Source organism: Chiroxiphia lanceolata, chromosome 1, assembly GCF_009829145.1.
Source record: "Chiroxiphia lanceolata isolate bChiLan1 chromosome 1, bChiLan1.pri, whole genome shotgun sequence".
NCBI classification, from domain to species: domain Eukaryota; kingdom Metazoa; phylum Chordata; class Aves; order Passeriformes; family Pipridae; genus Chiroxiphia; species Chiroxiphia lanceolata.
The window spans coordinates 59,356,154-59,379,779 of NC_045637.1; the positions used below are offsets into that span (position 1 = coordinate 59,356,154).

At 41.5% G+C, this 23,626-nt stretch overlaps 1 protein-coding gene and 2 long non-coding RNA genes across 5 annotated transcripts; 1 reads left to right on the forward strand and 2 right to left on the reverse strand.

Moving 5' to 3' along the window:
• Nucleotides 1-634: 634 nt before the first annotated feature.
• Nucleotides 635-5,976, reverse strand: CBLN2 (cerebellin 2 precursor). Its single transcript, XM_032706084.1, has 3 exons — nucleotides 5,656-5,976; nucleotides 3,254-3,373; nucleotides 635-2,988 (listed from the first exon to the last, which is right to left on the reverse strand). The coding sequence occupies exons 1-3, from the start codon at nucleotides 5,974-5,976 to the stop codon at nucleotides 2,791-2,793; spliced, it is 639 nt and encodes a 212-aa protein (XP_032561975.1). The 3' UTR covers nucleotides 635-2,790.
• Nucleotides 5,977-6,079: 103 nt separating this feature from the next.
• Nucleotides 6,080-18,053, reverse strand: LOC116795943. 3 transcript variants are annotated; one of them, XR_004360208.1, is made up of 3 exons: nucleotides 17,464-18,053; nucleotides 7,179-7,265; nucleotides 6,080-6,228 (listed from the first exon to the last, which is right to left on the reverse strand). It is a non-coding gene; the product is annotated as an uncharacterized LOC116795943 (long non-coding RNA). The 3 variants fall into 3 exon arrangements; XR_004360207.1 differs by lacking the exon at nucleotides 17,464-18,053 and adding an exon at nucleotides 7,903-8,052; XR_004360206.1 differs by lacking the exon at nucleotides 17,464-18,053 and adding an exon at nucleotides 7,539-8,052.
• Nucleotides 17,393-22,546, forward strand: LOC116795952. Its single transcript, XR_004360210.1, has 3 exons — nucleotides 17,393-17,676; nucleotides 18,341-18,507; nucleotides 22,362-22,546. It is a non-coding gene; the product is annotated as an uncharacterized LOC116795952 (long non-coding RNA).
• Nucleotides 22,547-23,626: the final 1,080 nt, after the last annotated feature.

Below are 23,626 nucleotides of genomic sequence, written 5' to 3' on the forward strand. Positions count from 1 at the left end.
AACAAGAGATTTTACCTTCTCAAACTCAGATACAAAATTAAAAGGGGAAAGACAACAAATATTACAAAGAACACAAAAGAAATAAAAGGAGAGATCATGACTGCAATTAGTGTACAATTAGAATTTACTCCACATTTTCCATTTAATTTAACTGTTTTATATAAGAGTACTAGCTCTACAGCTTAGTATGAAAGACACAAAAGCAGCAGAGGGAGAAAAGTAGTATTTTAAATTCATTAAATTCAGAAGAAGATTGGTTATCATACATATAAACATGTTTAGCTCTATAAAATAAGCAGTCAACATTACTGATCTTGAATACATGAAAAGATTTTCAGATTCTGCAGCTCTATGAGCTTTCAAGAAACTTTCAAGAACAGGTCCAAGGAAAACCCTGTCATTGGCCTCATTTGGCTTAGGAGAGAGACCGAATTACGATGTCATTGCCTTAATTCAAGGCAGACAAACTGAAATGAATGAGACAAGTGAGTATGATTATGGTAGGCAGAATTTTAAAATAAAACATGGGAAATGTACTAGAAACCGAAAAATTAGGACCTTGAACCCAACCCAGTTTCTGTTTTCTTCAGAGACATGATCAAATTTTAAACACAAAAAGTATCTTTACGATATCTACCATTAAGACAACTGTATTTATTGTATTTTTTAATTTCAATAGAAAAAGGTTGCTGCTGACCCAGGTTTTATTTCATGTACTTAAACATAGTCCTGTGATATTTTGCAACTAGAAACACTGCAGTCACACACAAGGGATAACTAGAAAATGCAAACCATTGAAAACAAAACCTGAAACCAATTCATTCAGTAACTGGCAAAGTGGAACAGGAAAGCAAACAAACAGCATCAGTGGTGAAAATACACAAAAATATTAAATTGGTTAATGCTTTAGTCATCTGAGGTATATAAGCAACACAGATAGTTTTTTTTTAAAGAATATATGACTTTAATTGGTTTTGTCCCTTTAATGATAAATTTACAGTGAAAATGACATGTCTACCATAATTTTGAAATACAATGTAGATACCACCGATTTCCTGCAAATGCCTTTGCATTATATTTGTTCATGGCAGAGGAGTAAATTTGACAAAAATAAATTCTTATACACATCCACTCTTTGGGGATTAATAGCAAATTAAATATTTTAAATTAAATAAATTAAGATTAAAATTCTATAAAATAAACAGTCGTTCTGGATCTCCTCAAACAAGATTTTCCTCAGCACACTAATACACCAACCTTCATTAAAAAAATCCACAAAAACCCAGCCAAACAAGTAAACAAAAAAAACACCCCTCAAACAAACAAACAAAAAAAACCCCACCACCCCCCCCCAAAAAAAAACCTTAAAAAACTGAAGAAACAAGATCTCTTTATTGAGAATGAGGCAACAAGATACAACTGACGTTGGCCTGATATTTTACGTCTTGTTGATTTGGATAATAACTTTTACCAACCTTCAATATTGATGTCAGTCCACCCCCACAACTTTGATGCCATTTGTTTTGGGACGAGCACACATAGCTAATAAATGCATGGCACTCATTCAATTTCTGGAGCATCTGTGGATCCTCTGAGGCCCCTCTCCCCAAGGCTGTCAAAGATGCTAGTGTCAACTCCTCCGATATTTGCCATGGACAGCTCAAGTGGAGACGGTTTTATTTGATTTGGAAGAGTTTGCTCTGACATCTCTCTGTGCTCCTACAATGTGCACTCAAGCATTAGTGGACAAATACATCAAATAAATACCAGATAAAAGCACCCAAAATATGCTTGATAATGCAAAGAAAGGATATATTTTAGGGTATGGTCAGAGAAGATATTCAAAGCCTCCGTTGTTGCTTCTAGAAATGTCAGGACAATTCAGAAATGTCAGTTCCTTTACCAGTTTCCAGATTGTAATTGAAGGATCATGTAGCTCTTTTTCTCTCTCTTTCTCTCTCTCTAAATAGGTCTATAAAGATCAGCTGGAAAGTGCAGATAGAATTGTTCACTGGTTAGCTTTACTTAGAGCTACAGGGTATATATGTGCTTTCTTTTGTCTTATTGATCAATCTAGCTTACATTTTTAGCACACAGAAATAAAAAACAGAAAAAATAAAAAGTTGATGAAAAACACGAACAACACAAATAAGGTTCCAATCGTGCAAATTTTGCTTCACTGGATAAAGCACTTCTTGACACAGTAATGTCCAGAATCCCCCTCCCCCAGAAAAATACAGGACTGAGACTGAAGCCGTTCTTTTTTTTTCCCTTTTTTCTTTTTTCTTTTTTTTTTTTTTTCTTAAGGCTATACAACACAAAGAAATAAAGAATGGAAAGAACATCTCATTGGGCTGAACACTCCATTCTTCTGGCTCTGGAGCAAGCTTTTGCCAAAGTGATTCTGTGGTCCAAGTTATTTGTCTCATTGGGACAACAAGAAAAAGAGGAAAAAATGAAAGAGAGGGAAAAAATGAAAAAGAATAAGAAAGTCAATGATCCCAACAATAAAATCCAAAATTGACTTTACAATCACAGGTACAAATTGCTCAGGTCGATAATTTCATTTCTCCTAAAGATCACTGTTGTCTAAAACTAATTAGAGGCGCAGGTTCCCAAGGAATTGTCAATATTCAAAGCAAATGTTGGAGTTTAGAAGGTTATCATTCTTCTACTGTGACAGTCTGACGGGGTGACTGAAAATATCATCATGTGCTGCCAAGTTCAGGGTGTCATTAACGATTGAATCCTTGCTCCAGCTCATGGATCTGTCTCCTATTTGGCCTTCTTTTATAGTGGAAAGACTAAAAAGCCAGAAAAGGTTGAATATTTCCACCCTCCCATGAGGTTTCCCCTTTCCAGTTTGAGGTGCACTTTGTCTTCTCTTTCCATGAGGAGCAAGACCCCATTGCTGGCTGCTTCTCTGGTGACGTCCTGATCTCCTGCAAAAGCTGAAATCACTGGGTAGCCGTTTTGCATTAAACTTACCTAAAAAGTGCAAAGAGACAGAATCTGAGTTTTGAGAAAACTCTCAATGCCTTTTTTGCTTTGTGCGCATCACTGAACTTTTGTGCAGGTTAGAATCGGTTGAATCAAGTTAAGGTGGTGTGTGATTTCTGTCATGCATATAGACCCCTTCAAAAATAACTTGCAGTTTCATTCTTCAACTGCTGTTTTGGTAAATGTGTGGCTAGAAATGAGCATTTGAAAAAAAAAAAAAAAAAGAAAGCATCTTTTTTAGATCAGAACCCACCTGGATGGTTTGTCTGTTATAGACCTTGACCACGTGGAAACTGAAACTATATATCCCTTTTCTTGGCGCTACAAATATACTGGAAGCAAGATCAAAATGGTTGCCAATATTAACTAATACCTGGAAAATAAACAAATAAACAAAATCAAAAAAAAAAAAAGGAGAGAGAGAAAGATAAATCTGAGAAAACAGACTCCACCTTAGAAAAGCACCAGTGAAAATCTAACATGAACTCCATGACTGATATAAAGCCTAGGCAAAATGGCATTTGCAGCACAATTAAAAATGTATGTCAGGGGAATAGAGTCAAATTACAGAGGCATTTAAGAGGCAACAGAGTTAATAAAACAATTTAGTTACACAAAAATTATCTCCAAAGCCTGTTAGATGAAGTGCAAATGTCCACACTGCGCTCTCAATAAAGATGGTAGAATGGGGAGGGGGAAGAGTGTGAAATGGAGGTGAGGAAGGAGGGGAAAGAAGCTGGGAAAAAATCCCTGAAGCCATTGACTCATAATGCAAATGTATGCTTTTTAGCTAGCACTATTGAAAATAGAGCTACCCTCGAGGTTAATAGGGTTAAAAATTGCACTGCAGAGAGGGGCAAAGGAGGAGAGCGGATGCTTAGCACCAGCAACATCTTCCAGCTCATGTCTCTCTCTGTCCCTCTGGAGAGCTGTGTCGCTTGGCCCACACGCTCCTCAAGGGGCTGGGTGGGCCGTCTCCTCCTTCCTGGCAACAACCTAAATTTTTCATATATTTCAATGTTTTTTGAAACAGAGCAAGAATTGAGCCCTCCGGCAGATGTGCAAAGCCTCGTTCGGAAGGGGCAGCCACATCCTTCCGATCCCGCTGATCTGCCTGGTATCTGGCCTCGGCTCATCCCCTCGTCCTTTTCCAGGCGCCTGTGACAGGCAGCATGATCTGGCTCAAAAGACGTGGGTGGTGAGGAGAGAAGAACCCGCGGGTCCGTGGCGATGCCGTGCGATGAGTGGGTGAGCCCGAGCCGGCTGTTCCGCCGTGCCCGCCCCCGGGGCAGCCCGGCCACGCTCAGCTTTGAGGGTTACAACCTCTGGGTTAATGAAGAAAAATACAAAGCAAGAGAAAATAAGTAACCTCCACCTGCCTCCCCCCAAATCCCAAGCCTTTCTTCCAAACAGCCAAACTCTAAAGTTTCCAAAAAAAGGAACAAAAAATAAAGCCTCTTATTGTGGGAGAACCGAGGAAATGCCTTCCAACCCCAGGGAACTGAACATTGCTGGGTAGAGTGTCTAAAATATGTTATATATTCAGCAAGTTGGGGGTTTGTTGGGTTTTTTGTTTGTTTGTTTGTTTGGGGGTTTTTGTTTGTTTGTTTGTTTGTTTGTTTTAAGTTGTTTTTTCTTTTTCCTCTACTCATCTTGTATCCGAGGAATATCTGTGCAAACTCATTAGGAAGGACAGGTAGACAGATGAATGACAGGAGGACAGACAAGTAAAAAAACCCCCCAAAACCAAAACCAACCAACCAAACAAGCGCCCAGAGAAACAGCCTGCTTATTTTGGCTGACTCTGCAATACTACTTCAGCAGTCAGAAGCGGTAGGAAAAAAGTAAATTTCATCGCAAAAATGAAGTGCATGGACGGGGCATAGCCTCTGGGAGGCAAGCAGTGCGGCGGGGCAGAGGCAGGGGCAGAGGCAGGGGCAGAGGCAGGGGCAGAGGCAGGGGCAGAGGCAGGGGCAGAGGCAGGGGCAGAGGCAGGGGCAGAGGCAGGGGCAGAGGCAGGGGCAGGGAGGAGCAGGGAGGGGCAGGACCAGGTCGGCCTATTCTCTTCTCTGTCCGGCGTATGCTGTGCAGGATAACACCATTCCGTTATAGCCCACCGGGGACATCGTTCGCCTCGTTTGGTAACGCGGGAAACACCCTCTTCTTCCTCCTCCCTCCCTCCCCTTAAGAGATGCTGTAACATTGCCAAATGCGCTCGGAACAGGCAGATCCGGCGATTCCTCATCGGTAAACCTCCGAATTTGCCCTAAAAATGAGCATTCCCGACGGAGCACCAAAGGAAGGATGCGCACCTTTCCCGCGGGTCGTTCCTGGCTGGGCGAGGCAATCCTCGGCTGCAAGGCACCCCTGTACGCGTCCGAGGCAGAGACTATCACGTTAAACCCCTCTCCTTACTAGCAATGGGACAGGACAAGAAGCTAGCGTGTTCCCCACCGGTACCACCCTAGGAAAACCTCGCAGACACCTAAAAGAACTTCCCACACTCTTTCAGGGGAGCTGAGCCGTAAAATTGCTGTTGAGCGGGTGAGTCGGGATTAAAACACGGAAGGGGAGCCCCTACGAGAACACGCGTGCAGTAAGGGGGAGGCAGGGACGGGGATGTGGGTAGCGAATGCGAAGCAGGCGGCGGCTAACCTGGTCGAAGTAGATGGTCATGGTGCGGTTGCTCATCTCGGAGGGCTCGTGGTTGGTGCTGCGGGTGGCCGAGAAGGCCACCTTGGCGCTGCCCGAGCGCACCGAGATCCCCAGAGAGGAGGTGATGGCGCCGTCGGCCGAGGGGCTGGAGTCGCAGACCACCAGGCACTTCCCCTCCAGGACGATGGGCTCCGTGTCGTTCTGCGCCCGCACCGGACACCCGGCGGGCAGCAGCAGCAGTAGCAGCGGCAGCGCCGCCGCCAGGCAGCAGGAGCAGCCGCCCGCTGGCTCCGGCAGCGCCCCCCGCCGCCGCCGCCCCATGCCCAGCGCCGGGCCGCCGCCGCCGCTCGGGCTCGCCGCCGCCGTGCGGGCGCCCCGCGCCGCCGCCGCCGCGGGCGGGCGGGCGAGGGCAGGCGGAGGGGGCTGCGCGCCTGCTGCCGCCGCGGCGCCCCGCGGCCAGCGCTCTGCGGGACGGCGGCTGGGCAGCGGCGGCTGGGACCGCGCCTTCCTCCCCTTCTCCTCCTCCGCGCGGGGCGAAGGAGCCTTCTCAGAGGGCGGCCGGCGCGCAGCAGCCTGCCAAGGGGAAAGGCGGCGGTGAGGCACCGCAGCGGGCAAGCAGGAGCCAGCACCGCGCCACCCGGCAGTGCCCCGCTAGCGGGGGCTGCCCCTCCCCGCCCCGGGAGCCCCAGCCGGCACAACAGGTCTGGGAGACATCTCGCTGCCCGGTGTCCCCTCTTTCTCCCGTCCCCCAGCAGCCGGGGTTCCCGCAGCCCCAGCCGTACTCGGAGGCAGGAGGAGAGGGCAGCGCGGCATATTGCATCCCCAAACCCGCGGTGGAGTACCCTGCAGGCGCCTCAGGCGCCCCACAGGGGCACCCCACAACTGACGGGGGCTCCGAAACCCGGCTAGTTCCCGGGGCCCCACTTTTTACTACATCTGCGAACCGGGTTTACATCCGTCTCCTAACGCCCCAGCCACTACGGGAGAAAATTTTATTCTTGTTATTGGTAACGCGCCCTCTCGCCCCTCGATGGAGTTGCCCCGCTACCTCTAGAGTTCGCGGGTGGCCAGGACGCCCCGAAGCCCCCGCCCCCGCCGCGGCGCTGCCCCGGACGGGCTCTGGAAGCCGCCGCCGCCCTTCTCCCCGCCTGGCTGGGGAGCTGCGCTCGGGTAGATTTGTACTTCCCAACCTTCTGTCCCCCAGGCCAGGCTGCCACCGCTGCCGCCGACGCCGGCGGCTCCTAAACTCTCGGGGAGGAAGCAGCCTGCACCCCTCAGCTCCCACCCCGGCATGCACACATTATCGCAGGAGTCAAAGCCTCACCCGGCATCTCCCTCGGAAGTTGCATCTCAGTTTTTCCCGTTCACCAGAACACCCGGCGATCTCGCTCCTGGGAGATCGCCCCTACACTTCCCCGGAGGCATCTCTACCGCTGCCCTAACGCTGCATCTTATTTTTGCTATCATGTAAAATGGTAATTTGCAAAAGGAACAGCCGGCGGGGAGGAGAACCGCCTTTTTACCTGGGAGGTCCATGACGGGAGAGGAGGGCTGGCTAGGTAGCTCGTCCGTGAACTTGTATTGCTCAGAGAAAATGAGCCGAGATTGCGCTGGCAGAAAGAAAAGGAAACAGGAGTCGCCTCTTTCTCTCCCGCCCATTGCCAATAATCATCCCCCTCCCGCCAGCCGCTACCACCACCACCCCACTTCCTCCCTCCTCCCCTCTTCACGCACACATACACACACACACACAGACACACACATACACGCACCCGGCAGGGATTCAGACGCCGGTAGCGGAGCGGAGTGTGGCCACGGCACCTCTGTCTACTCCGCAGCCCATCCCGTGCCCCGGCTAGACGCCCCGCTCCCTGGAGCCGCACCTCAGCACATCGCGAGTAGCCGCGGCGAGGTGCGGTATTCCCACTGGGACAGCCTCTCCGGGGCGCCCCGCCGCAGGGTGTTACCAGTGGCAGAGAAAAGCCATATCCCCCTCATCCCCCTCCTCCCGTATGTCTACTTAAACCCGTCGTGCTGACCCGCACCTGTACCAACATGCCACCGACACGTTACCGCTGCTGCGGTCGAACCACGCAGCATCGCTAACTGGGAACTATTTGGAATTCACAGACTTTAATAATTCTGATAATATTAATAATAATCACTAAAAGGGACACGTTGTTTGGGGCACTTCATGCCGTAAGGCTCCACCTCGCACACTGAAAAGCCTCATTCCCACGCCCGTACCCCCGCGCCTCGGCGCCCAGAGCTCGGCGGCGGCTCGCCCTTTATTGAAGTATTTCTTCCACGGGGCGTCTCAGCTTCCCGAGCTGGGACCCGCTCCCTGACCTACTTCCGGACTGGGATCTGCTCCTCGACCCGCTCCTGGACCGGACCCACTCCCCGATACACTCGCAGCCCAAGATCCACTCCCCGACTCGCACCCGCTTTCAGACCCTCCCCCGACCCCAGACCCGCTCCCGCACCAGACCCGCCCCGACCCCCACCGGCCCCGCCCGCGGCTCCGCTCCAAGTGTGGTCGCGAGGCGCCACCTGGCGGCGGCGCGGGGCGTGGCGCCCTTGGCGAGGCTGGGAGGGAGAAGGGAGGGACAGCCGCACCCCGGCCGGGGAGGCCGGGAAAATCCCAAGGGACATTAGGCTGAGAAACCGAGTGGCCGCCCCCTCTCGCTGCCTGGGTGCGCTGGGCATGTGGGTCGCCCCTGCCTTACGGAGCGGTAATGATGATGTATGTCACAGTCAAGGTTATCATCAGATATTACCGCCTGCGAATGTTGTTTCGTGCGTCTCAGCTCGTAGGGCTGCTGCTGAGAGGTTATCGGCAACGCGAGAGAAGGTGAGGCAGAGCTCTGACAATGAAGTTTTGAGAAAAAGCCTTGCATTTTGATGCATTTCTCTCCGTTGTGAACTGCATTTCTCATTGCATATGGTAATTTCCTAGAGATCCTAAAACTCAGACTTCAGAATCTGAAAGGAACGTATCAGAAAGTATACATCTGCGTATACATTTAAGTGGTAACTCTTGATATAGAGAAAAATTTATGGGTATATGTAGACGGTAAAATTACAGGGAGTGAATGTAATTCACTGTGAACGAGCACTACTCTCTTTCAATCTTCTGCTTTAAGCAGAAGCAAGGAACCCCTGAGGGTGTCTGCCTGATGATTTGCACCGAGAAATTAATCATGCCCTGAAATTGCAGCTGAGCAGTGTGCAGGGAATTCCTAACCTATAGCTCCTTATTTCAAATGAGAAACTTATACTAAGCCTGAAACACTCATGTTTAACAGTCTTTTTCCTGACTTCATGGAGGGATGAGATTAGAAAGCTGAAAAGGGTGTTGCATTAAAATTATCAGAAATCAGAGCAGGAACAAGTTTGTGGCTATGAGCGAGCACCTATTCTGCAAGACAGTGAAAAGGACCATAGAAATTCCTTCAGAAGATACCAACACTAAATCTTACGTGGGTCTGGTGCACTAGGAAGCTGCTATTATTTCTCTTTAGGTCACACTACTCATTGATTATGACTCTGTTGTATAAACAAGGAATGAAAGAAGAGCCAAAAGATTTGTACCTTGTTTTATATGACTTACAACATAAGGCACAGTGGTGAGGGAATGATGGCATATCATCAGTTCTGCCTGCTACTTTCAAGAAAGATGAGCATAACAATTAAAGGGAACTGAAAAGCCCTTAAATCCAATATGCACCCACAGGAGAAAAAAAAAATATATATTCAGTCCTGCCTTTTTTAGTGCAAGAAATGAATCCCACATGTACAGAAACCCTCTTCTTCTTAGATAGCTAACTAGCAAAAAAATGGTCAGTACAAATCAGTACAGTATGAATGGAAGGGGGAAATAACAAAAGAAGAATATCTATTTCTAATATAATATTTACTTATATGACATTTATGGTGTTTATCAGAAAACAGTTCCATGCACTACTTCTAATTAAATATTGTCCTTAATGGAATAAAACTGCAGCCTTCATGGAGTTATGTAGTTACTTTAGCATCTTTCCTTTTTTTTGTGAGTCGCAAGGTTAAAACACGGATTTTGAAATTATTAATGTGGGAAAATGCATCTTAGTTATGGATTGACTTTAGAAAGTGTAGCTTCTAAAGTAACAGGTAAGATATTTGCAGTTCTCTTTCTTGAGTTCAAAAAGTTGGTGGTAGTTGCAAAAGAATAGCATGTAATCAAGCTCATGCCATTTTTCAGCATTTTGCCAAGAATACAGAGGTTTCTACCAGGGACATATTGAACTTGACAGTGTGGCAGTTCTACAAGAAATGAAACTGCTCATTTCTTTGGAGTCTCTCCTAAGCTAGCCCTCACCTTGAACTCATTTAAGCCAACAGCTTCAAGGGAAAAAGCTTTTTGTCTCATCTACTAAATCAAGTTATCAACAGAAAGGTATTTTGATCAGTAGCTCCTAAGTGTTTCCCATACATTATTTACAATAATGCAAAAAAAAAATAGAACACTCCTTTCCTAAAGAAAATACTGCATATCTGTTCCTGAAATTACTTCAGAGATATTCGCATGTATTATCTCAATGTTACATATACAAAAACAGAGAAAGAAGAAATGTTCATTTGATGTGAAATATTCTTTTGTCTACCTGTAACATAAGTTTGTGACAGGGACACAAAACCACTTTCCTGGTCACAGATTCACAGAATATGGTGAGTTGGAAGGGACCCATACAGATTACCGAGTCCAGCTCTGTCCCTCCACAAGATGATCCCCAACAGTCACACCATGTGCCTGAGAGCATTGTCCAAATGTTTCTTGAACTCTGGCAAGCTTGGTGCTGTGACCACTTCCTGGGGAGCCCGTGCCAGTGCCCAACCACCCTCTGGGTGAAGAACTTTTTTGTAATATCCAACCTAAAACTCTCCTAGTATGACCTCAGGCCATTCCCTTGGGTCCTGTCACTGGTCATCACAGAGAAGAGATCAGTGTCTGCCCCTCCTCTTCTCCTCATGAGGGAGTTGTAGACTGCAGTGAGGTCTCCCCTCAGTCTCCTCCAGGCTGAACAGACCAAGTGACCTCAGCCACTCCTCACATGGCTTCCAGCCAAGGTGCAGAAGACTGACTCCTCATTTTACCATTTAAATCAGTGAACTGTGAGTTCATGGATTATTTGGCCTGTAAAAAACAATTTTACTTTAAATTGTAAACAAATGGGATTTAACAAATCTGGCTATGTTTTCTACAGGCACACCTTTGACATATAATGTGATGGTAGATGAAGTGCAGTCTTCTGAACCCACCCAGTAAAAACCTCCGTATTAACCAAAAGTTGTAGATAAATCAACTGAGGTGTATCCACCCTGTGTGAAAGCAGTCCTTGTGTTAAATTTCACCATTAGCATAACTAAAAGAATGCTTTGTAAATTCAAATCTGTATTTAATTCTCCATCCTATCAGGACACCAGGGCCTATTACCTTGCAGCTACCAGCTATGGCCAAGAATATATGACTGTCTGTTGATAACGTGCATAACATTCTCAAGTATGCACAATACAGAGAAAAATTACATCATAAATTAGATTTTATTCACAGAGCTACTTAAACTTCATTTCTTATCCCTGAGTCTAGCATCTCTCATATCAACCAAGGCAGTTGTATTTTTCCCTGCAGAGGAAGATTCATCATAAATTTTTATCAGGTGACAGTTCTCAATTGCAAAGGGTCTCCCTTCACTTGAAGGTGAGTACTATAGATGGAGGATTTTACACAACCCATTCTCATATGGAATATCATGTGTGATAGAATGTCAGAAATGTGTTACACATTGAATGAAGTAAGAGTAAGGAAAATTTTGTTTATTCATGTAAAAATATCAGGACAACCCAAGACTGCAATCTGTTTTGGAACATGAAATGTTATTTTCTTTCATAAAATATCTTTAATTGCTAATTAAATATTTAATAAATTAAAATTAAATAAACAATGAAAACATGACATTAAAAAAGAATAAGACATTAGAATTTTTTTGCAATATCATTCATCATAGAGCTCAGATTTAATACAATTTAATATAACTTTTGATCTCTGAATGTTGTATCTTAACATTCACAGGTACTTTTATCATAACATTTTTTCTATAGGTGTGCAAACTTATTGAACAACTATCAAAATTTGTCTTCCATAAAATTTTTGTGTGACAATAATTTTATTAGAAGGGCAATGAAGCTGGTGAAGGGCCTGGAGCAAAAGTTGGCTGAGCAAGCTGGAGTTGTTTAGCCTGGGGAAAAAGAGGCTCAGGGAGGACCTTATCACTCACTACAACTATCTGGAAAGAGGTTGTAGCCAGGTGGGAGACAGTTTCTTCTCTCAGGCAATTAGCGACTGGATGAGAGGACATAGTCTTAAGCTTCATTAGGGGAGGTTTAGGTTCAATATTAGGAGGAATTTCTCCACAGAAAGGGTGATTAAATATTGGAATGGGCTGCCAAGGGAGGTGGTGGAGTCACTGTCTCTGGAGGTGTTAAAGAAAAGATTGGACACCGCACTCAGTGCCCTGGTCTAGTTGACGTGGTGGTGTCCGATCATAGATTGGACTCGATGATCTCAGAGATCTTTTCCAACCTAATTGATTCTGTGATTCTGTGAAATACAGCCCTGTACACCTCATATAGATGAATAAACATAAATGCTACATAGCATTCTAGTGGTACAAGAGCTCTTGCATCTGGTTGTACAGTGATATTTAAAGGCACTCTCCTAAGACTAGTTTGTAATGCCAGTACCTTACGTACTCTAACAGAAATGGTTGCCTTTCAGTGAAATGGCTAGCACTTAGCAACATGCCACCATGTTCTGTTTAAGCCCTCTTGTTTTGTGGAATTTCAGCTCTAGAAGGTGAGGGGAGTAATAATTTGTAAGATTAAATTTATTTTGCAATGCCTTTTTTCCTAACATCATGTTCTGACTCTGTCATCGGTCTGTGTGACCAATACATTTTCAGGTCATTCAGGTTTGCTTGGGAGAATTTAGAGACTGAGATGTTGCATCAGTAGGAACAAAAAGTGGTGCAAGCAGATAATTTTTTCTAGCTATATACCAATCAGAAATGTTCAGATAATGTGCATGCAGTCACCTATGTGTTTTACAGGTTATGCCCAGTTTTCAAGACTTGGTGCATCCTCAGAAACAAAGTCTTTTCTACAATGATGTTCATCACCTCTGCTATTCTCTGGATTTCTTCTTCACAAAGTAACAGCTTCTAACTAGATAAATGATGGCAGCAACCCAGTGTGCCTTCCAAAGACTACATATCTTTTGTCTAAAAAGAGAAGGCATATATGAGAAACGTTTACCACAACACCAGCCACGTATGGGGCTTGGCCACTACAAATATGTATTTATTTTATACGTAGTATTCAACATTGCCTGCCTTGGATATTTTCCACTCTTTTATATGTAACACTCAACACTGCTTGCATGTCTAAATTTTGGGCACCTTTCACTCCTACTAACTCACAACTTGATCTTATAAATAAAAAAAGCATATTTTTAAAAATATAACTCCTAGAGAACAGAATTAAAGACTTAATTTATTCTCTTCCACCTGCAAAAATGTATGTGGCCACCAAATATCCTCCTTCTGAGCCTCCCAACTGAGTTCAGAAATTGAAGACTTTACATGAAATTTATAATGAAAACATTGCTATAAATGTAGCAGACTTGTAAGTTTCATTACAGGAGATCCCTTCAGGATCATAGTCAATATATACACAAACTTCAAAGAAGTTTATGTATGTTAGACAATAGATATATATATTATCTATAATTATATATATACATATATATACTATAATATATATATATCTTATAGTGTATTACAAATATGGCCTATCTCATAATAGAGATACATATAGATAGATATTATGTAAATATTAGATACTCTAGGTGTATGTAGGTACATGTAGGTATTATGTGTTAGTTCCATGTGAGAGTTGGGAAGAACTGGTGGTGTTAAACTATATTTTTGCATTGATTTTCTTGCTGAATGTGAGATTTTGTTATACAATGCCACAGAAAGTGAAATTCAAAACTGAGATACAGACTGTTTATTTTCAGAAGACAAAATCTTAAAACAGGACTTTGAAATACAACAAAGAGATGCCACAGCCTTCAACTGCTCTACCTGGTTCATTTGTTCACTAGTTAATTCAGCTAGATTTCAAAGTAGGCCTTCCAGTTCTAATTGGAAAACAAAGTTATACTGAATCACATGTTTTTACTGATGCATGATAATTTATATTAACAGAGAAGACTGACATTTCTGAAAACAATCCACTGAAATAAAAATATATGGCATAGATAGAAGATTACATTAATAATGATTTCATTTAGTTCTGAGTTTAGCATTTCAGAATACAAATCAGGTTTGAAAGCAATGCTGTAGAAGACCATCTCATTAATGACATACATGGAAGGAAATCTATAACTCCATTGTCCATATATTACTTTGCCTCAGTTTTTGTTGCTTTTTTTTTCTACTTGAAAGAGTCCTACTTTTTTTTTTGAGAAAGCAACTGCTCTGCAAACAGGCTTCCGTACATTTTCTCAAGCTGCACAGTCAAACAATAGGAATATAAAAAGTGCTACTTGCTTTAGAAATCTTGTCCATTATACAGAGTTGTAACTGTCCTGGTAGGTAGCAAATGCATCTAGATTCAGGCCTTTTAAAATTAATTTTTCTTCTGAAATAAATAAATCTGTGATGCAACCTAGACACTATAGCTTCCGAGAGTTAAAAAAGAGGTGTTTGGCCACTTTTACATGCTCATTCCAACTCAGCATATGGCTCCTGAGAACTCTGATGACATTTGAGAGACTGAAAATACTGAAGTCTTAGTCTCCCTCATTGGATACTGAAAAGGATCTCTGGTTGTTGATGATTCAGTCATGTATTTCTTTCAGCTTTTATTTGTGTAATGGTTTTGTTTCACTTTTCCTCCATAAGAGTTCATAATTTTCACCAATAATTAGACTAATGCATCGGCGAGATTTTTTTTGTCAAACATTTTTAAGGGAATTTTGTGGATCTGGCTGTAGAACTTCCTTTGTTTGAAATGGTAAAGACAGGAATTCCTCATCCAGAAAAAACAACCTGCAATAATGGTATTTCATCTAAAGCGTGTAGAGAAAATCCAAAATAGTCCATGACTGTTGAAATGTTGTCTAGGAAAATTTACATCCATCTAAGGAGTTCATATCCTTGATGTGAATTACAGACACCTCACTTCAGTCACAGCTCTGTGCTGCTGTAGGGTTCAGTTCCACTACTTATGACAAAATTTCACACCCCTTTAGCTTTCTCAGGTCTGAGAAGACTTCTGTTCTTGCCTCATTAGAAACAGCTCTGAATAGCAATCTTTGTCTCCTTTCAAAAGAAACATATAGCTAGTGCAGATCCAGTCAATGTGCATCAGTACAGCATTTTGTTGTTCTCTTCCAAAACCTAAGGCTTTTATCAAAAAAAAGGTTTTTACTGCTACAACTATAGCGATAGCCCCGCAAACCACAGCAATAGGTGCAATGGCAGCTCTCTGCTGCTTTTAAACAATGGCATTATGAGGTATGACCGGTCTCACTCATCTCAGTGGCTGCTAAATTGGATGTCCCTGAAAACACTGGTGACATGTCACTACTTCATTCAGTCCTCATCAAAGCAGGTAGGAAAGGAGATGAAATTTTACCTTTTGAGCACTTGCACAATCCACTGTGAAGGAAAGCTCATTTGGGCTGGATAAGGGCATCTGGGAACACCAGTATTTGTCTCTCCTTACAATCAGGAACTTAAAGCCGGAATCCAGTTTATGTCTGAGATTCTCAAGGGAACAGAGGGAGAAAGCTACTGAGGCAAAGCTGACATATTCAATGTCAAAGAGCATGAGAGCCAAACCCAGGGCCTTAGGGAGCGTATGTCACGGTATCTGGAAGAGTTATTGGCTTTGCTTTTAGCAGCTTCATTAGAAGAAGAATATAAAATGAAATTCCTTTCCTGAGCCAAACCTTTGGCTTATATTACTGTTCAGACATTCCTTGTTTTCCTAGAGGAAGTATTGTGACAGGTGAGAGACATGTTTTTGCAAAGTAACTTGCTGAACTGTTTTGAAGGATCTTGATATATGTTTGGACCATACCTCTGGGAAAGCACATACACCTCTGATCACATCATTAGATTTAGCCAGAATTCTGAGAGTAGTAGACACACATAATCTTTCACTGTAACACCCAACATGCTTTACTGCATGTGACTGCATAGAAAAATAGTGGTTTCTGTAGGCACATGAAAAAAAAGGTGACACAGAAGCAGTCATTCACCTCACCTTGTACTTTTCCTTCCAGGGAATTTTTTAAATACTCAGTATAGAAAGTAACTGTACTAAATTGCAGACATTTACATTAGGGACTTTGAGGCAGACTTAGCATGTCCAATTCTAATATTGAAGCTGTCACAAGGGATTTCACATCTGATGCTTTTTTGATGCATTGGACTAAATGACACTAAATTTAGTTTAAATTAAACAATGAACCAGAGCTCTGATACGCTTTTGCAAAATGCAAGAATAATATGTGGTTTTAATATAAAATAAAATTCACATTGCAAATAATTTCTTTAAGTAGTAATTGATATATATATATATAATATGCACTATATATATTTTATAGAAATTAGTGTGCAGATAGCCTGAACTGACAGTTTCAGGCCTAGAAAGACTTAGCCTGTGTTTTACTTGAGGCATATGAGCATTCCTGCTGGGCTTTGCTCTTTATGTACATAAACCTGGGTAGGCCTGAAGCCACAGCACAGGGGGTAAAAATACCAAAAGAATTTCAGAGCATTTCTTTTCATGACTGTGCTTGTGATACTCTTGAAGTTGTATCATTATTACTTTATTGCGTTTTGTCATTGTGGTGACAAAAGGGATTTTAGTGTAACTCTGAAGAGATTATTGTGCCACGGACACGTCTTTCAGATGCCAATTCTGTTCTGTAAAAAGGCAGAAACCACTTCTGGAGATAAGTTTTGTAATGACTTCAAAATATCTGGCCTCTGTAATTGTCGCTTTTCCAGAGCAAGAAAAATTCCTTTATATCTTTTACAGCGCTTCTTAAATGTTGCATGTGCCAATGACAGATATGTTTAAGCTACTTATATGCTTTTATCTATGTAGAACTTTACACCAAAGTAAAGCAAAACAACGTGGTAATTTCCATTTGGAGAAAGGGAAGGGGAGGTATGACTGAGAACAGCTACACAACCATGCTCGAGGTTATCAGCTTTCATTGAGAAGACAGAGACCAAGGTCATGTGTTCTGAGATGTCAGTGGTGAGCAAAGCATGTCTACCCCCTTTCAAGTATCCTGTGGCATGAGAGCTATGACAAGCCCTCACTTTACCAAAAATCACTGAGCAAATTTGAGCTGGCTTCCCACCAAAATCTCCAAAGCTCAGCAAAAGCCCTTCCCTTCCCTCCCCCTTTCGGTAAAGAAAGGAAAGGAAATTATAGAAACTGAGAGAAACTGAAACCAACCGGATTATATAAAAAAAAAAATATATATATTTCAGATATACAGTTAAGGTACTATGTACATATGAACACAGAAACCCCAAACTGCTCCCAAAAGCAAAAGAGAGGAAGGGAGAAGGGGAAAAAAAGGGCAAAAAAAAGCACAAAAAGGGACAGAATAAAACAGTTATGCACAATCGAAAAACTCGGAAACTAGCCAAATAAGGAACTAGCAAAAGAATATCTTACTACTCTCCTTGGGACAGCAGAAGTCGCGCTGGCTGACCGCCGTCACCCTCCACCTCCCAAGGTCTACAAGGCCTCGCTAGGCCTCACTCCCCCACACAGCAGAACCGACAGCAGGGAACCTACACCTTCAGAGCCACCAGAAGGCAAGAGAGTGAAGGCCTCTCCTCCCTTCTTTATAACCCTGGCCTATGTAAAAACCATAGGGAATACTGGGTAATATGGCCACTTCCTCGGTTACAAACTGGTCACCAAGGAAGGCCTAGGCTAAAACTATCGCAATCACGATGTGCAGCTTCCTTACAGCTACAGTCAAACAAGGATTGTGTAAGATAATATCCAAGTACTTAAAGGAGGCCTGCAAAAAAGCTGGAGAGGGACTTTTTACAAGGACAGGTAGTGATAGGAGGAATAGATTTAGGCTGAAAAAGGGTAGGTTTAGATTAGATAGCAGGAATAAATTCTTTACTGTGAGGATGGTGAGGCACTGGTACAGGTTGCTAAGGGAAATTGTAGATGTCCCATGCCTGGAAATGTTCAAGGCCAGATGGGCAGGGCTTTGAGCAATCTGGTCTAGTGAAAGGTGTCCCTGGCCATGGCTGAGGGGGCAGAATGAGATGATCTTTAAGGTCCTTTCCAACCCAAACCATTTTGTTATTCTATGATAGTGGGCAGGCTTGCTTGTGGAAGAGCACCAGTAATGATTTACCTAAGGCAGTGTCTCTCTGTGCACTATCCATACATAATAAACAGTTTTAAATTTTTTTTCTCTCATTGGCTTTCTCTTTTTCTGTTTCTGAAAGACTTGATGGCATTTGATAGCTTACAGTATGCAGGACTTAAGATTTTATTTAAATCTGCATCAATACTGTATTTTCAGGCCAGGTTTAAGTCCATAATTGTATCAAAACCTGCTTCCCATCCACTCTGTCCAGTTCCTAGTATTTAAGGACTTGGCTGCACACTGGATTTTAGTCCTAGAAACACAGTAGTAAGAGCAAATTCAGCAGATTATGCTGGGCACGGGAAGACAGTGCTACCACTCTGGTAAGTCATAGCTGGGCATTAGGGATTTCACCTTTCAGGATCAATCTCAAGAAAACAAGAACTCAACAAACTATGTGCCCCAAAAAACAATATATAAATATGTAAATAATTTCTGTCCAAAAGCAGACTGAAAAATTGGAATAACCAAAAGTCATGTATCATTGTCAATTTTTTTTTAAGGAAATAATTCTTGATATGCCAGAAATTATGAACTCACTGCAAATAATCACAATTTGGAAGCTTGTGTTTACACAGTATACTCATTACTGTTTTTTAAGTGTAATGTAACTTACTTACATGTAACTTAAGAACAAACAATAAAGGCTATAAATAACACACAAACATTGCTTCCCAGTTATATTTAGGCTGAAGAATAACCACTATATTTCCACCCCATATTTTTTTTACCACATATGAGTTCAAATTTATATGAAAATTCATGCAAATATCAATTTTCAAATCTGAAAATGTTGTGTCCCTTTTTTCTCCATTTTGCACCTTTTCCACCTGAAACACAATTGCTGCTAGTCATATCTCTCCTGTCCAACTGCTTCATTCTGACAGTTTGCATCATCCTTCTTTTATAGATTTTCACCAGCTATAATCAGGGGAATTACCTCAGAATGCCATAAATATTCTTTACTAGTATCCCATGCCTTCTTACGGGGGAAAAAATCCAAGGTAAATTATGTTGTTATGCTCTCATTTTATAAAAGTAAGCAGAGAAATGCGCAATTGAATTCCAATTCATCTTAAAGCCTAAACAAAGTCTTTTTGACTCATGATGACACCTTTAATCAATACTTTCCTCAGCAATCAACACAAAATATAAACTGGATAACTACAGTGTCAGTATGCAAGAAGGAGGCTGCCTGAAGAGGAGCAATAGGCTTGTATCAAAAGGCATACAAAGATTTAAAGGATATGGCCTAAGTTCAAATTCAGTTAATCAGTTCATCACATGCTGAACATTAGGAAAGAAAGTTTCACTAAACTAGAAAAAAGTTTAAAAGCTAACTGAGTGGATCTGGGCTCACATTTGACTTCTTCAAACACTCTTGGACCTCCTTGGGGTCCTTGGGAGATGTCTTATATTTATCCATCTATCCATCCCTCTATCTTATAGCTGGCATACCTTCAACCCTTAAACCATGAAGACTGAATCATCATACTCGGCGACTGATCCCTGTCTGAGATATACCTACCCTTCCTATGTGTGCTCCCACACACTGTTCTTGAGTAGAAGTAACATGGTCTCCAACCTCTTTTCACTGCATCACCCTACAAATATAAACAGGCCACTGGGAAAAAAATGTATGTCACTGGGGTTGGAGAGTTAGTGTTGGTGTTTGGAGCAGCAGAAACATTTTGAGGATCATTTTCATATAACTATCTTAGTTGGTGAAGAGTTTCTGTGAGTGTACTAGGTTTCAACATTTCTACATTTTTAATAGTAAAAAGGCCATCCAGTACAATGGAAAATAAAGAATACTTACAAGACTCTGGAAGATTTCTTGAATTTTTCTTTAATTGATTCATCTATTTACTCTTAACTTTTACTGTTTCTCATCCCATTTGTAACACACTTTAAACAAAGACATATATCTTTATCACTACATATGTTTATGTCTGTCTTACAAGCAGCCTGCAACATAGGTTAAAACTCATTGTCGTGGTTCTCTGAATCTGGGTATACCTAGTGGTCCACACAGCTAATAGATTAGACCCTGTTTTGGAAGCTCCGTGCTCCTATACAGAAAAAAGTCATAGGCAGATGATCATGCAACCTCTGGGAACTTCATGACAAACACAATGGTGTATTATGGAGGCTTCATTCTCCTGTCAGTGGGATAAAATCCCATAGTATCATACTGATATTTATGTTCAGTTGTAAGATAATGAAGATCAAGTTCTGTGCAGAAGAACAAAGCATTAGGCTTTTTATACAAATTATTGTAGGTGATAATATTTACATTCAGATCCTCCACAAGACAAAATTCCTTTCAGATTTTTTCAGTATCTTTCAAGTGGACAGAACATGAAAGGCTTGGTCTTTCTGATTTTCAAGTAATTTAGATTCCAGAATAGTTTGAATGTAGAAGGAAGAGGTTGAGTTGAAAAAAAAAGCAAAGAGAAAAACAACACAAAATAGGTTTTGGTCATGCACAACTCTAGAAATAGAGAAAGAGTCTTCTGAAAGCTGGTTATGCACTGAGTCATCACTCATTCAGTAGTTCATATTTTTTTGTGTTGTTAGAAAGAATATTAAGTCATAAGGCTACAGACAATTTATACAAATGTTAAACACATCTTTTATACAATCACTTGAAATTTTCACGTGGAATGAAATTGAGTCTCAGAACTTTTTAGAGGATTTTATGCCCTTAAAATAAAATTTCCAAAAGGGACACATGTGAATAAGCTTTTCTACACCAAACCTATTAAATTACCTTTCTCTTTCAGAAAATTGGTCCAATTCACTGAAGCAGAAGCATACTTCACTCCATATAAGCCAGTTTAGCCCTGGATCACACTGAAGTCTCTAGCCCTCCTTTGCAGATGGACGGTTTCATATACACAACGAAATAACTAACATATAGAAAAGTCAATTGGATAAGTCATACATAAATTCAAGCCCTGCTCAGAGTATTAACAGTCATCCTTACATAATAATAACATTTCAAAAATGAAAAACTCCAGTGGTTTGGAGTTGAAACATCTTTTCTTTTTAATCCTTCGGAAATTTCCCAATCACCACACATTGTTACATATTTAACTATTATTTTAACTTTAGAAAGTCATGATGGAGCCTAAAGATTAAAGATAACCAAAGTGCAAGCACTAATCTGTAATATGCAATTCCACACTGGTTAATGTGGTTGTCTTCAGGATTTCTTTTACAAGTTACAAGTGACACAGACGTTTCTTGCTTTAGAACATACCTTAGTATTGTCATTCTCCCAAGACCTAATTGTTATTTCAGAGAAATGGGTGACTGGATATATCAAAAGACTGATCATGAAGTTTCAGCCAATTTGAGGAATTATTGTTACTTGGGGTTTAGGCTAGATGACTTTAAGATCCCCTCCAACCCAACCATTCTATGATTCTATGGTCTTCAAACCATAGCTGACTCATGTAGAAGGCATCATTTTCACCTTCTTGGTTCGGTTAGGTTCTCTTAGGTAATATTCAGGCTGGAGTCATACTCTTAAAATAGTCTTCTCTGTCTCTTTCCTATGTAAAGTAGATATCTTTTCCCTCGAAGAAGTTATTTTCCTAAAACAGATCAGATGAAGCAGGAAAGTATGGTCCCTATCTCGAGGAAAAGTTTACAATAAGGGATTATTACAAAGCATTTACTACTCAATGCATTCTGTAGACAAAATGAGTTAAAGATAAAGAAATTTTATATTAAATTTGCATACTTTAGATGAGTAAACCCATTGCAGAGAACTGCCTATTTCATTCCATTATATAATTTTGTATGTACATGCATGTCATACACAGTAAGTAGCTAGAATATCGGGGGTTCCCAATAATCAGAAGGAACAAAAAGAGAAAGCAAAACGAACAATTATGATGACTGCTTGTTGCAATTTAGGACCAAACTGATGTTGTGGAAACTAAATAAACACAGGTAACAAGCTACTTAGTTAGAGTTTTACAGTACTTAATACTATGGATTGTTTCTGTATTGGTTTTGGTTAGTCTATACTTCTTGTATAAATGTGATGAGGACAGTAGTCAGAGAAAATGTTGATATACCAAGAAATATATATTAGATTTAAGTTATCCCAATGATTTTGCCAGAAAGTAAAATCTGTAACTCACAGAAGCCCTTTATTTCCTAGGTGTTTCAAAACATAAGAGAACAGTACAGTTTGAGCGTCAAGCCTTCCAGTGGCCTTCTTCAGGATATAGCATGATTGTCAAGTCAAGTGAAACTAATTTGATTTTAAATATAATACCTGTCCTGCATCTGATGTTAACAATTCTCTCATCTTGTAAGGAGAATAGAATGGTAATGGAATGGTAAATAAGGTAAGGAAAACAATTTTTTTTCAAATTCTCGTTAAGGTATGTTTTCTTGCATTGTATTTACTCATTTTCTTTTATAAAAAGATACATTTATCATCAGTCTATGCTGGCCTTGGTATCAAGTGGTGTTCCCTTGTGAACAAAAAGAGCTGGTAACCTTAAATAATAATTGAATTAAATGCTTGCGGAAGTACCAGCTGATGGCCTTAGGGTGGAAAAGATTATTCCTCTGTATACAATTCTACCAAGATTCAAGTACCAGCAGCATTTCCTGAAAACATCTACACTGAAGTCATTAGTCTGGCTTGAAGAGGTCAAAACTCCAGGGGTCCAACCAGTTCACTAACATCTGAATTTGATCACACTGGTCCCAAACAAATGAGGAGCTAGGCCACTGAAATTAATCAAGTTAGACAAGGGAAATGGAAAGAAAGGTACTTAAATACACCCTAACTATTTTAACTTGGACATGTGAAAATTCAATGTACTTGTACTGAAGTGGATTAAGCTGTGGTGTTTCTCACTAGCTGAGGAACTGGTCAATGAATAAATAACTAGATTTACAAGAACAGCTTTTTTTTTTTATTTGAAGCAAATAGAGTAACAGTCAAACTCTAAAGTGTGGATTAGCTACATAGTCTCATATTGATCAAATTCTTACCTGAAATCAATATGAACTATAGGCATTATCAGTTGTACTACAAGAACATAATAAAAATCTCTTATTACTATTTTAATACTTCCTCCCCCATAACTGCTGATTACCTAAAAAACACTTTGGTCGTCAAACAAATAGTTTGACTATAGAGTTTGAGGCAAGGCTTTGTAAGACTATAAGTCAGAGGTTAATTTGGCTTTTTTTCCCTCTTTTTTGACATCAGATGTTCTACCATATTTGCTGACTCTAATACAGACATCCATGAAACAACCCACTGTTCTAATCTCTGCTTGGAGCTTTGATACCTTATATTTACTTCAAGTCTCATAAAAATAACTAATCTTAGACTTTGGGGGAAATAAGTGCCTCAAGTAGTATGCCAAAGCTCAGTTTGGGTCTTCTCTGTTGTTTGGTTGTGTT

Coding starts and splice junctions, on each gene's coding strand:
- CBLN2 (XM_032706084.1), bottom strand. CDS start 5,976: ATGGGGCGGCGGCGGCGGGGGGCGCTGCCGGAGCCAGCGGGCGGCTGC. Junction 3,374..5,655: donor TGACCATCTACTTCGACCAG/GTTAGCCGCCGC, acceptor TTTATTTTCCAG/GTATTAGTTAATATTGGCAA. Junction 2,989..3,253: donor ATAACAGACAAACCATCCAG/GTGGGTTCTGAT, acceptor TGCACTTTTTAG/GTAAGTTTAATGCAAAACGG.